Here is a 13,314-nt window from a genome sequence, read left to right as displayed (position 1 = left end):
GTAAAAAAGGAAACTAAAATAAGATAACAAGCGAAAGTCAACAAATCTCAGCATAAATTTATATCCTGAAATCAGCTAAAGTCAATATTACACTATGATTGGCTGGTGAACCTGTCTATTAACTTGATAGAAAGATATGATAACCAATCCAATCTCGAGTTGGCGACTGTCAGGCCTTCTAGATGGCCTCGTTTGATCTGACACGTACGTATCCTGTGATTGGATAGTCACTTCTGAGAAGGCGGGGCTACACAGATCACAAGAGTCAGGTGCGGTTGCAGCGTAGAGCTCAAGCAGAGAAATCTACACGTGGTTTGAAGCTGGAATGTCTGCTGTGTGTTTTCTTCCACAATGGCAGCAGGAGTAGAAATTGAAGATTTGGTTGCTGATCTACTCGCAAGGCCATTTTCAACACGTGCATTTGAGGAGAAGCTGGCTGTTGTGAGAAGAGGTCGTCCAGTCCCGGAACTCCCCAACCTGTCCCAGGCTGGAAAGGGGTTCGTCCGTCATTTCCAGAGGACTAATTACGAGCGGTACCCGTGGCTGACAGGCTCCGTGGGACGCTGCAGATTGTTCTGCTGGGAATGCCTTTTGTTTGCCACGGATCGATGTGGTGCTTGGAGCCACACGGGATTTGCAAACTTGGGTTGTTTAACCAAAGCAGCGTTGAAACACCAAATCACTGTTGGACATCTGTATGCCACGGTGCTTTTAAAAACTTTTGCGGACACCGGAGTGGATGCCCAGCCCAGCGAACAGGTACGCAGGGAGGGAGAGCTCCACAATGAAAAGGTGAAAAAGAACAGAGAGATTCTGAGAAGATTGATTGATTGTGTCGTGTTCCTGGGTAAACGGGAACTTTTATTTAGGGGAGACGATGAAAGCACTCAGTCCAGAAACAGAGGTAACTACACGGAACTTGTTTCTTTTCTTTCTGAGCATGACACAGACCTTCACTACCATTTGTCCACCAACAGAGCGTTCACTGAGACACCTGACAAGATACAAAATGACATCATTCACGCCGTTTCACAAGTGATTGTAGAAGAGATCAAAAAAGAAATCAAGGACGCTCCTTTTGTCGCTCTGATGGTGGATGAGACATCAGACGTGCGTAAAGACGCACAGCTCGCACTCGCTTTGCGTTACGTAACGGAATCGGGCGTCACGGAGCGTTTTGTTCGATATGATGAGGTACCCCGTGGCCGGCGAGCTGATGACGTTGCTGCTCTTATTTTTTCCATTCTCGAGGAATATGAATGTGGTCTGGACAAAGTTGTGGCGCAGTGTTACGATGGCGCAACGGTGATGGCATCTGGACTAAATGAGGTACAAGTGAAAGTGAAGGAGAAGGCACCTATGGCTTTATTCATTCACTGCCATGCACATCGTCTGAATTTAGTGCTGACTCAGGGGGTTTCAAAGCTCAAAGAATGCAAGGTCTTCTTTGCCAACCTGAACGGCTTCGCTGCGTTCTTCTCCAGATCCCCGGTGCGCACTCGGCTCCTGGATGAAATGTGCCGGCGGCGTCTTCCCCACGTTGCCCCAACGCGGTGGCAAAAGGCGTCAAAAGTGGTGAAGGCGGTCCTTGAGAGGAGAGTTGGGCTGCAGGAATTGTTTGATCACATACTGGATCACCATGATGAGCACGACCAGGACACCGTTCTACATGCAGATGAATTTAATAAGCTTCTGAGTGATTTTGATTTTTGTTTTTTACTCAACACATTTGATGGCATTTTCGTGCGGGCTGCCGTGCTTTTTGGAATACTACAGAAGAAAACATTTGATGTGCAAGTCTGCATGACAAAGGTGGACGAGTTTTGTGATGCAATTGAGCGAGGGAGGGATAGATTCCATCAGATGTATGAAAAAACTGTGAGTATCTTGGGTGGTCCAAGCCATCACAGAGTCCAGGACGACCTCCGCTCACACTACCAACAACTCCACAGCAACATTCTGGACAACCTTCTTTGTCAGATGAGGAATCGATTTCAAGACCACGAAAAACTACTGTTTCTCTCCCTTTTGGACCCCCAGAACTTTAAGACGAACCGGAAAAAGTTTCCACACACAGCCTTTTCCTGCTTGACCCAAAGTCACGGAGCACTGTTTGATCTGCCCAGACTAAAAACAGAACTGACTGTGATGTATACCATGAGTGATTTTGAAGGTAGAAGTCCAGCTGATCTTCTTGATTTTCTTAGGAGCAACAAACTGAGTGACAGTATGGGACAGCTTTATGCACTAGCTTGTTTGGCTGTGACTATTCCTGTGTCCACTGCTTCGAGTGAGGGGTCATTTTCGACCTTGGAAAGGATTCAAACTTATGCCAGAAACACGACTGGACAGACACGGCTTTCAGCACTGGCCTCCATGTCAGTAGAGAAGGATTTGTTATTGGAATTAAAACGCAAAGACAAACTGTACGACCAAGTCATCCAACAGTTCTTGAGAAAAGAAAGGAGGCCAGACTTTGTTTTTGAAACACACGGTTTGAACAGCTGTTTTGGTAAGTACAAGCATTTTATTTATTTCATATTTAACATGTTTATAATTTTACTTAATTCATATTAAATCAATTACAACGAAATAAAATAACAAATATACTAAAAATGAAAGCAAAAAATCTTCCTCTGTGTTATACTTAGTAGTTTCTCTCGTATTTAGTTCAGTTATCAACATTTCTTCATTTGACCCTTTGAGAAATTTTCTTTGGAAAAAGACTAACAGCTGCTGATGACAACATTTTTGGAACTTTAAAAAAGGACTGTCATCAAATATGAGGAAGAGGTAAATCGTAAGCACGGACCACTGGATCTCAGCCTGAAACCCTGTTTTCACCCTGTCCGTTACCCTGGTTAGCAAACATAACTCGTTTCTTCACATGTCTGCGTTTGTGTCATCAGTCGTTTCATACTCTTTTTGTTGTCCTTCCAGAACGCCCACAGCATCCTGTCTGTAAGGAGGAGGAGGTTCCTGCTGATCACCTCCAGCGTGTGAACTCCAGTGTGAACCAAAGGAACGCAGAGCTTCTGCACCCAGAGGAGGAGAAACTCCACAGCAGCCAGGAAGGAGAGCAGCTTGAAGTGAAACAGGAGACCGATGCTGTCATGCTGACTCCTACGTATGAGCAAAATGACCATGGTGCAGCACGGATGGAGTCTGTTCCCAACATGCCGGTTATCAGTTCTGTGGTAGGAGCAGTAAACATTCACCTGCTGATCACTAACAGCCAGGATGAGAGAGGTAGCAGAAAAGATGCTGAGATTGAACCCCAGCTTCAATCTCAGGGAACAAGTAACACCAGTAAGAAGCCATACGTTTGTAAAATATGTAAGAAGGGATACACAAAACGCAATGACTTGAACGTCCACATGAGATTCCACACAGGTGAGAAGCCTTACGGATGTAAAGCATGCGGCAGACATTTCAGGGAGACAACAAAGTTGACTTTTCACATGAGAACCCACGCAGGGAAGAAGGTTTCCATGTGAGAGACTTTATATGAAGCAGGAGAAAACGCATGGGAATGCACACATAGTGAGAAGCCTGACAGTTTTAAATGTGTGGAGAACTTTTTTAGGTATGTTTGACGCACATCAAGTGTCCACCCCGCTGTGGTGAAGTAGAAATTGTTTTTGGATATACAGTATACAGGTGATGATTGTTCTTTTTATATGTTTCATTGCCAAAAATAAACTGTTCTCACAATCAAATGAGCACATTTAATTTGCATGCATGTTGGATACATGAAAGCTAAATCAACTGATGAATGGAGAATCCCAGGGGATCTGTCAAAAGGAGCTGCCGACCTTAAACAATAAAATCGAAGGAAGATTTGAATTAACAAAATTTAATCTTAAATTTAATCTTTAATATAAAGCTTTAAATGATCTCATGTAGAGAGGCTCCAGCTACCCTGTATTCTGCAATAAGCAGAATAAGCGGTTGAATTAGATGATTTTGCTTTGCAGCTAAAGAAACTAAAATGGATAATGCTGTGTGAACAATGTTATTAATAGGATTGACAAAGGATCGCCTTATGTATTCACAATGACGCGTGATATTGATCTGCAGTCACAATAAGGAAATATATATCACTCAGTAAAAATCCAATAAGGTCTGAATAATGTGAACAAAAGAAAAATAATGATTAACCAGTGTCAGAAGGAGGAGACCATAGGGGGAGAAACGAGCCACAGGAGGTTTAAAGGTATTAAAGTTAGAAAACAAGAAGAATATAGTTGTCAGTTCCATTGAGGAGCATCGAGGTGGGATAATTTTGGCAGGATCGAGTAATTTTCTTTCAGAAGAAAATTTTATGGAGCTGAGTTGGTGAGAGATGAGGCTTACAGAAGGAAATCTTCAACAATAAACGATTTCTTCTATCATCGAATGATCCATCCCAGATGTTGAGCAATGATGTGGACGACTGTAAGACCTCCAACTCATTTAATGCTGCAACAAAAGAAACCTTAACCAGAAATAATGTGGCTGTTTTTGTGCAGACCTCACTCATCTTTAAACTCTTTTACAACGGTTTTTTTTCTGAACATCATATTTCTTGAAATATGCTATTGATCACCCTCCAGAGTAAGTAGTTACAATACGTGAATGTCTATTTCATGTGGTTTGATTTGTCATTTTTGTTTGAAAAGAAATGACAATGAATTGAAAACGAATGAATTAAATGACATTTTCTTCAAATTAAATTTACTTTATTGTCTCCTGTAGAGGAAATGATCTTTCCACAAATGATCTTTGTGCTCCTATTTTGTCGTCTTTGCGTGCATTGATGGGTGTATTCGTTTGATTTAAATGAAGAACTAAAACACATTGAATCGAGAAAAAAAAAAAAAAGACTAAATACCCGCGCAGTTTGACACTAAGAAAAAAAATACACCAAGCAATTTTAGTGAAAACTGAGATTCCAAACTCAGATTAGGTAAACAATTAAACCCCAGGTCCAAACAGGACTGGTGACTGCAGTGTTGCCCTGAGGCGACTAGGGATGCCATAGCAGCTGCCGGTCAGCGGGGGGCGGTAGACCCGCCCAGTTCGATAATCCGCCGCTGACCAAAGGATGTGAAGAAGACGCACTGGCGCAGATCCCTGAAAACTGGTGCGCACCCGCTGTCCGCTCTCATTGAGTCTGCAACCTTTGTGTGTATCGGCAGGTTAACCATCCACCACAAGGTAAACGGCTTCTACCGCGTTTATTCCACGTCTTTTTACGTTCATTGTTGGTGTTTTAACTGTTTTATATCAGTTTGATTTCTGTTATGTTTTTAAAACGTTTGCTGCGACCGTGTTGTTGTGTTAAATTAAATATCGACGGCGCCATGGCACCAAAAAAAAAAAAAAAAAAAAAAGCGTTGGCATGGTGGGCTTTGTTCGAGCAAACCTTTTTTTTCCTTTCGGTTCATATTTGTTAAATAATTTCAATTTGGATTATATAGTGGTTGGTAACGGGAACTGTGTCGATTTTAAAGAATGTATGCGCGATGTGAGTGCATTTAGTAATTCGATAAGCGGCGCAAATGTGCGGACCGTTAGCTCTCAGCTACAAAATGGCGCCGGTTGGAACGCCGTAATTTCACCGTCTAATCCGCCGTTAGCACGGCACCACGTTTACTAGTCTGGGGCCTAGTCGGCAGGCATGTGCTTAGGCCGAGATTTTTTTTATTTTTTTTTAATCGATAACTTTTAAATTCAAATCGATTTAAATAAGCAAACCAGTTGGGAGACATTTGATGCTTTTTGCGTCTTTACGCATCGGTAACTGCGGACCGAGTCGGAGCGTTTTTTTTTAGCGCAGATTGTTATCTGGTGAGCAACGACGTCGTTGAAAGTCGTTGGCAGATGAAAGCGGAGGTTCTAACGGAGCTTTGTGTGTCCTCTCCGCTCCGCTCAAGATGTCTGACGAAGGTAAATTATTTGTCGGAGGCCTGAGCTTCGAAACCAACGAGGAGTCTTTATCCGCGGCCTTCGGGAAATACGGAACCATCGAAAAAGGTAATTAAAAAAAAAAAAATCTTTTCACTTTATTCATTAAGGCTGCGCGTCATTACGCGCATACATGCAGCCATCTTTGAAAGGTTTCGAGATTATATTTTCTATATTAACCGTCCCCCCCCCCTCCTCCTCCTCCTCCTCCTCTCGGTAGTCGATGTGATCAGAGACAAAGAAACTGGGAGATCTCGGGGCTTCGGCTTTGTGAAATACGACAACGCCGACGATGCTAAAGACGCAATGGCCGCAATGAACGGGAAGGTAAGCAAACGGTTGTATTTAATTTCACATTTTGGGGCGTTATAATTTGTAACTCGATGTTTATTTAGTCTTTGTCCAATCGCCATTGTGTTGCAGTCTCTGGACGGCCGGGCTATTCGTGTGGACGAGGCAGGGAAGGGGGGACGCTCCAAAGGAGGTTACCAGCCAAGCTCAAGAGGTGGCAGATTCAGTGCATCTAGGGGTAGAGGTGGGCGAGGTTACTCCAGAGGTGAAAACCTGTCAGCATCACAACCACTCCAGTTCTTGTCATTAATTCCATTTTTTTTCTCTCATCTTTCTGTATCCTTCTGTCTTTGGAGGCGGAGGATACAATTCAGAAAGGAGCTATGGTGACAGGAACTATGACAGGAGCTACGGGGGAAGGAGCTTCGGGAGTAGCGATAGGAGCTTTGAGGGCGGGTACAGGACTGGTGGATATGGATCCGGTGGATACAGAGACAGCAGGTAAGAAATTTGATTTAATCTACAGTTGAAATCAATTCTTCTTTTTTTTTCATGGTTATTTCATAAAATCTTGTCTAAATCCTCAGGGGTCAGGGTGGATATGGTGAACGCTCTGGAACCTACCGTGATCAATATGAAGGCTATGGTAAGTACCAATGACATGCATTTGTATTGTATGTAGACTTATGTTGGGGCTGTCTACATTACAAAAAAACCCACACAAATTAAACTCCTATTGACTTCAAACACAGTAATGGATGTACATAAATATTTTTTGGCATTTGTTTTATTATGGTGGAAATCAGTTAGCTGTAAGCAGACTCTTAAGCACCTAATCACTGCAGGCGTTATCGCATATTAAAATGATGACACTTCACAGCCCCAACATATGAGAACTTGTATTATGTATGCCCCTCAGTTTTGTACCTGAGCCCAAGTTGATTCCTCTTTTGTATGCGGTTGCCAACTTTTGCTAGCCCTCTCCTCCCCCTCGAGCACCACTCTGATAAAGAGGCTGGCAAGCAGTGAGTCACTTTAGCAAATGCCGAATATTACATGCCGATATTGTTCCTATCTGAGATGGAGACCCTTGTAGAAACTGAGGGAGGGGGTTTTTGGACTGTGGTGGGTTGAGGGGGATGTTGTGAAACTCCAGTGTTGGAACTTTCAGTGTCTTTACCTGTGTGCCCACTTCTTATCCTCAGCTGCACACGACTAAACAGCTCCCTGATTCAAGATCATCACTTGGCTGGCTGTATTTCAAAGATGCGCTCCTCAAGAAAAAATGTCCACATGTTATTGCTGACCTTAGTTTTGTAGTTCTGTTGTAGTAGTTCCAGCATCTTAAAAAAAAATGTAGCCATGAGTTTTGGTCATTCCTTAACAAACTATGTTACAAATTATAGTTTGAGACTCTTACCTTGCTTGATTTGGCGTCTTTTATTCCTCAGAGGTTGTTTGTAATCTAAAGGTATGTGTAATCTGATTAATAGTTCCAAAATGGGGATCAAACAACAGCTCTCCACGTAGCTTTTCACTGAAAGGCCGCAACCATCATTAGAGACGATGTCCAGCACGTTAAGTGTTTCCTGGGTTTTTTTTCTCTCGAATTTTTTATTTTGTTTGCTTTTTTATTTTTTAATTGTAAGATCAGTATATCCGATGGGGCTTTTTTCCCCCCCTGGTCAGTGTGTGACTGACCATCCTCTTGCCAGGTTTTCAACAAAGAAAGGAAAGATTGGATTACTTTGGGGGATTAATGCTAAATTCATTTTTACTATTAAAACCTTAGTTTAGCTGAGGCTCCTGTGTGTTCAATTTCCCAAAAGAGTGAATTCCTTTCAGACTGGTGAACTACGCCTCCGAAGTGGCCGGCTGTTCATGAAGTCTGTCCAAGGTATCTTCTGTGCTCTGCTCAACATCTGCATTTTAAATGTGCTGTAAAATGGACTAATTGTTTAAGTGATCGAAAAATGTAACTTCGTTTCCCCAAAGTAAAACCTCAACCGGGAACGGTTTTGTACTTTATGTTCTTTGTATGATCAACTTTTTTTCTTTGTCAGTTTGGCTTCATGGAGCCTATTAAACAGAATGTGGAAAATAATCTTGATTCTTGCCTTTCAAAACCTATCGCATGGGGGATGCAAATGCTGCGTGAGAACTAATTCACCTGCTCGAATCACTGAAATCACATGGATTTCTTTGGAGGGCAATTGAAATTTGGCAGTTATTTCCTTGAGATCATGCCAGCATTCGCCGTAATTGGGTTTTAAAAGACCGCCTTATTTGACAAAGCTGCCCGGTTTTCCTGAGATTTTTGAAAAGTAAAAATGGTTCTTACCCTAGCGAATCCTATATAGGTCTCAATTGTCCTAATGTGTTTTGACAGGCAACTTATAGTGTATTGATCAACCCTCTAGTGAGGTTTGAACAAAGAGCCCCTAGAAGTGGCACTTGGAAATGCTGGGGGGAAAAAAAAAAGTCAGCTGGTGTCTGGTCATGTTAATGCTTCATTACGTTCAAGAGGTCAGCTACTTCAAAAACCTACAAGTCCTTGGAGAGTGAAGTGTTGCGCCTACCAACAAGTGCTCATCAGAGATGAAAGCTGCTCTCTTGCCTAGGTCATATGTGGAGAAAGTAGGCCAATGCACGTGAGGTAAAAATCTCCTTTTGCTTTGCTCACATCCTTCAATCAGTTCTCATTGTTTCCATGAATACCTTCAAGTTAGCCGTATGTAGTCCTCTTCAGATGTCGCCTACAACATGCCATGGACCCTTCCCTGATTGATTCTTAAGTCCATTGAGTGTTTCTAAAGAAGCTCCTGTGGTCTGTACTGTTCCACCTCCAGAGTCCACTCAAAAAGCGTTGGCCTCTTTTAAATCGTGGGTAGTTTTGTGCTCAGTCCACTGTTCACTGCCTTAGTCCACTAATTTTGCTCCCGTAATGCCACACAGCAGTCCTAATTGGTGCGAGATTTTTTTTTTGTACCCTTACATATGAATAAGTGGTGAGTTTCAGATTCATGAATAGGGTTGCATGCTTTTTTTTTTTTGTCATGTTCTTATGTAATTGGGTTTGTTACCAGGTTTAATCAATCTTATTCCTTTTCTGTAGATTAATCGGACTGACGACGGCTTGGCTGTGTCTCCTGGCCTCAGCGGATGTGAGCAGCTCTTAATGACTGATGCCGGCTGGTGCAGTTAACAGGTGAAGTCCTGTTTTATTAAGTGCATGTTTTATTAGTTGAAAACCAATGTCTTGATGTCCTGGTTTCAGGTCCAGTGGTGGAGCTGTAAGCAGTGTCTACATGGGAAGAAGCCACCAAGTAGAAGTTCCAAGCCTTAATGTTGGATGCAGGCTTATTTACATTCAATTGTGAGAGAAACAGGACGACAAACCCGTAAATATTTTTTGGCTGAATTTGAGTGTTTCGTCAATGGGCTTCCATTTTGTAATGTATGCAACACACCAGGGTGAGAGTGTTATGTACATATAGTATTACATAGCTCTATGCCGTTAGTGTTTGTATTTTTGTGAACCAATATTACCTCTAATAAAGAATGTTTTGGGGAACTTGTAGAGTTTTTTGTTACATGTGAGAAAAATGAGGCTGAATATAGAGGAGCACCTCAACATCTGATCTAATGTAAAGAAGCTGCTGGGTCTGACCATTAAATGTTGAAAACTGACATGTAATTCAGGTCCAACATTACACATTTGTACATGTGCAGTTATTTCAGTTTCAAGTGGTTAATTTTGCCTTTGGTGTTAAGACCTATTCTGAGATATGCTCATTCAAAAATAGTTGCAGTAAAGCAATATCAAGTGAAATGTTGGATTAGTTTCATGTTAACTAGTTAGAACAAATTGTTAGATTAAATTTTTTATATCTACTTTAAATATGTACTTGTGGATTCCAAAGCTCAGCTAAGTATAATCAGCATAAAAAGTAGCTTAGAAATATAGTAACATCTAAAAACTAAACAGTAAACATCAAACCATAAGTGGGGGGAGGAAAAATGCAACACAGGATGAGGTTCAGAACAAAAGACTTTAATATAAACATTTACAGCTGAACTGAGTGACGGTTTGAGTCCACGCATTGTCTGGAAGGTCATGAAGTTTGGGACTGTTAGACGTACGCCGAGAAGCCTAAGTTCTTATGTATAAGCTGTTCACGGGGGCGGAGGTTGTACAGCTCATTGGAAAGAGGTGGAACCCAACGCTCCGTGTGGAAGACCCTCTCCCCGACCTGCATACAGACATCCATGATTAATGTGGATCTTAAAACTCTTTTTTTGTAAAGGTGTCATTTCATTTTAGAACTATCAGAAATGGACAAATAACAGAGTATATTGATGACCAAAAAGGAGTACTGGTAATTCCAAATGAATGTTGCCCATACAAATGTTTAGCATTCTTTTTGGTATCAGCTGAGTCCTATTTGTCAATGGGCAGTGAAAGCATGGCGAAAAACTATAACAAAGGACGGCAGCGTAAGAAGTCTTCTATAACAATAAAACTTCACAATTATAACTACTAGAAGCAGCCGAGATTTAATATATAAAAGACAATGGTCAAACTATCTACTCCAATTCTTAAAGTTAAAAATCTACAAGAAAAAAAAACAAAAAATAGAACCAATAGCATCTAAAGATAAGTCATTACAGTATTTTCCACACTGTAAGGCGCACTTTAAATGAAGGACCTATTTAAAAACAAACACAAAAATTCACATATAAGACGCACTGGATGAGGTTGTAACTCATCTGAGAATAGCCTATTTCAAAACTTTTCATATATAATGCACACTGGATTATAAGGCGCACGGTTGGTTTTTGAAAAAAATTAAAGGCTTTTAGGTGCGCCTTATAGTGAGGACAATACTGTAGTTATGTTGTAGCTATTAGAGGAAACAAATCAAATACTGATTACAATGAATTCCTTACTTTCCATCCTGGAACATCCTTCATGAGAATTGCTTCCTCCTCAAGATTTTCCTTCAAATACCTCAAGATACTGGAGAAAAAAAAATGTGTTGAAAGGATTGTTTTACAAAAAAAAGAAAAAAAAGAAGAAGAAGATATATTTGTCACCTTCGGTCAAGTTCTGCTTGCATTAGGGGCATCAGAGCTATCCTGGCTTCCAAGTCCTCGATTTGCAGGCGCCTGCAACGCAAAAACACACATCACCGGAAGCTGCAATGGACATTAACAGACACCAATGCTTAACAACAACACTTGACCTCCTCTCTCTGTTCCACTTGAAGAGCCTCCAGTAGCCAAACACCAAGACTCCAATACCAATGCCAAACATGCTGTATCCTGTTGGTGACAGAGCGGGGTTGTGACAGTTAATGGTGAAGATGACATACATCCAAGCCGTATTATCAGCTCTGCCTCATTGTAGAGAACACATTTACAAATCATTGTTGATATAACCATTGTAAGTTTTACTGAAATAAGCAATGAGAATAAGATATCAGAGTAGTCGTTGATGTTACATCAATGAAAATTACATAATCTGTCAATGAACTGACACTGCTGTCTTATGCTGAGGAAATCTATGACATCCAAACAATCAAAATTTATTGATAAATTACAAATTTAAATAAGTAATTCACCATAGGACAAATGGTCTTGTGGTAACACTGGGATGTTTATGCTGTAGAATTATTTCTGAAATATTTCCGTACTACCCAAGTTGCAATTACATAAAACGGACTGAGTTTACTTTCCAGTGCATCGAAAACATCTGGTTGCAACTTATAATGTGAGGAGTTTCTGCTTTTTGTCTCTTCCCTATGTCAGCATACCAATGTGTAGAGCAGTACCAGTAAATAATAAAGGGTTCATTATGGTCACAAGAACAGACAACGCTCTGTTTTCTCCATTCTGCCCACCATTCTGTTCATCCTCATGGACAAATCTGATCCTTCCTCTAACATAGGCTGATTCGCTCTCAAATGGGGACTTACAGTCCAAGTCATTTTCATTTGCACTTGTTGTTGCACATGTACAGTTTTAATTATTTAAAACCACACCAACAAATTTTTTTTTTGTTTTCTTGTCATATCTGAGAAAACCATATCTCCTTTTAAAAATGGTGCAACGCCTACATGGACACTTTGTGTAGCTTTCTCATTACCTAAGGTAGGGTGACATTTGTGCGATTTTTATTAGTAGTTTTCTTATTTGAGCTCCAGATTACCACTTCCTGCCTCTGTAAAATGTTACGAAATTCCTGCAAATATTCAGATTAGTCAGGATTGTGCATTTCTGGATATATAGGATATAAACTGCCTATAAATCCAAGTATATCTGATCAAATGAATTGCATTACAAACAAAATACTGTAATACACCTACTGTACATAAAAAGCCTAAAACGGCAACTTTGCTAACGGCTAACACCAGCAATGATCCCTTTTCCATTCGAACATGTTGGGCAGTCTTACTAAAGCACAAAACACAAAAGCTGTTCCTGTTAGTAACGTTCATTAATTTACGATCTTTACAAAACACCGTCTACATTGAGGACATAACCCCCTGCGTCTCTCCTACTGACGGTGACCTGTTAGCATTAGCCGCTGTTTAGTGATTAGCACAAGTTAAACAACGTATTTCGGAACTCGCGTGAGTTTTTAATCGATAAATGTGTAACGTAAATACCAGAGATTCCTCGTTTTGGTAAATTTCGCTTATAATCAAAAGCAGCATAGCCTCCTGGCGGAGGCATGTCCTGCTTCACCTTGGCCCCCGCCATTTTCTTCTGTCCTTCTCACCAACAACGCGGTGACGTCATCATAACTGCGCTTTCTTTCAGGTCTGTAAATGAAGTCTGTGGCGCTGCAGCGCCCCCAGCGGTTGCTCTGTGAACGTAATTTTTTTTTTCTTAGTCGACTGATTTTAATACAAACATTCTGCAGCTAGTGTTGTAGATGCTTTAATTGCAAACGTCTAATTTCCTTCTGTCCCGATTCCATTCTCTGTATTAACATTATTTTCTGTTTTCAGGCTTCTGGAGATGCCATAGTGAGCATTAGATTTCACTTTCATTTGTTTTAGTGCTAAC

The 13,314-nt window shown here is 41.1% G+C and overlaps 3 protein-coding genes across 6 annotated transcripts; 2 read left to right on the top strand and 1 right to left on the bottom strand.

The window, feature by feature from the left end:
* Positions 1-289: 289 nt before the first annotated feature.
* Positions 290-3,801, top strand: LOC137612160 (uncharacterized). 2 transcript variants are annotated; one of them, XR_011038824.1, is made up of 3 exons: positions 290-2,512; positions 2,671-2,860; positions 2,941-3,081. XR_011038824.1 is itself a non-coding variant. In XM_068340533.1 (2 exons), the coding sequence occupies exons 1-2, from the start codon at positions 352-354 to the stop codon at positions 3,495-3,497; spliced, it is 2,718 nt and encodes a 905-aa protein (XP_068196634.1). In that variant the 5' UTR covers positions 299-351; the 3' UTR covers positions 3,498-3,801. The 2 variants fall into 2 exon arrangements, 1 of the variants encoding a protein (XP_068196634.1); XM_068340533.1 differs by lacking the exon at positions 2,671-2,860 and having other exon boundaries at positions 299-2,512; positions 2,941-3,801.
* A 1,265-nt stretch (positions 3,802-5,066) lies between these two features.
* cirbpa (cold inducible RNA binding protein a) lies at positions 5,067-8,344 on the top strand. Of its 3 annotated transcripts, none has more exons than XM_068340483.1 (7): positions 5,067-5,199; positions 5,919-6,018; positions 6,170-6,276; positions 6,373-6,454; positions 6,597-6,741; positions 6,828-6,886; positions 7,446-8,344. In XM_068340483.1, exons 2-7 carry the CDS (start codon positions 5,919-5,921, stop codon positions 7,457-7,459), a joined length of 507 nt encoding a protein of 168 aa, XP_068196584.1. In that variant the 5' UTR covers positions 5,067-5,199; the 3' UTR covers positions 7,460-8,344. The 3 variants fall into 3 exon arrangements, with proteins under 3 accessions (XP_068196584.1, XP_068196582.1, XP_068196583.1); XM_068340481.1 differs by having other exon boundaries at positions 6,373-6,505; XM_068340482.1 differs by having other exon boundaries at positions 5,069-5,199; positions 6,373-6,484.
* Positions 8,345-10,273: 1,929 nt separating this feature from the next.
* ndufa13 (NADH:ubiquinone oxidoreductase subunit A13) lies at positions 10,274-13,048 on the bottom strand. The gene is made up of 5 exons (XM_068340128.1): positions 12,912-13,048; positions 11,487-11,565; positions 11,338-11,409; positions 11,191-11,260; positions 10,274-10,493 (listed from the first exon to the last, which is right to left on the bottom strand). The coding sequence occupies exons 1-5, from the start codon at positions 13,003-13,005 to the stop codon at positions 10,374-10,376; spliced, it is 435 nt and encodes a 144-aa protein (XP_068196229.1). The 5' UTR covers positions 13,006-13,048; the 3' UTR covers positions 10,274-10,373.
* Between the last annotated feature and the right edge of the window lie 266 nt (positions 13,049-13,314).

Source organism: Antennarius striatus, chromosome 18, assembly GCF_040054535.1.
Source record: "Antennarius striatus isolate MH-2024 chromosome 18, ASM4005453v1, whole genome shotgun sequence".
Lineage (NCBI taxonomy): Eukaryota > Metazoa > Chordata > Actinopteri > Lophiiformes > Antennariidae > Antennarius > Antennarius striatus.
Note: the sequence above shows the minus strand (reverse complement) of the source record. Positions and strands in the feature narration are given on the sequence as shown.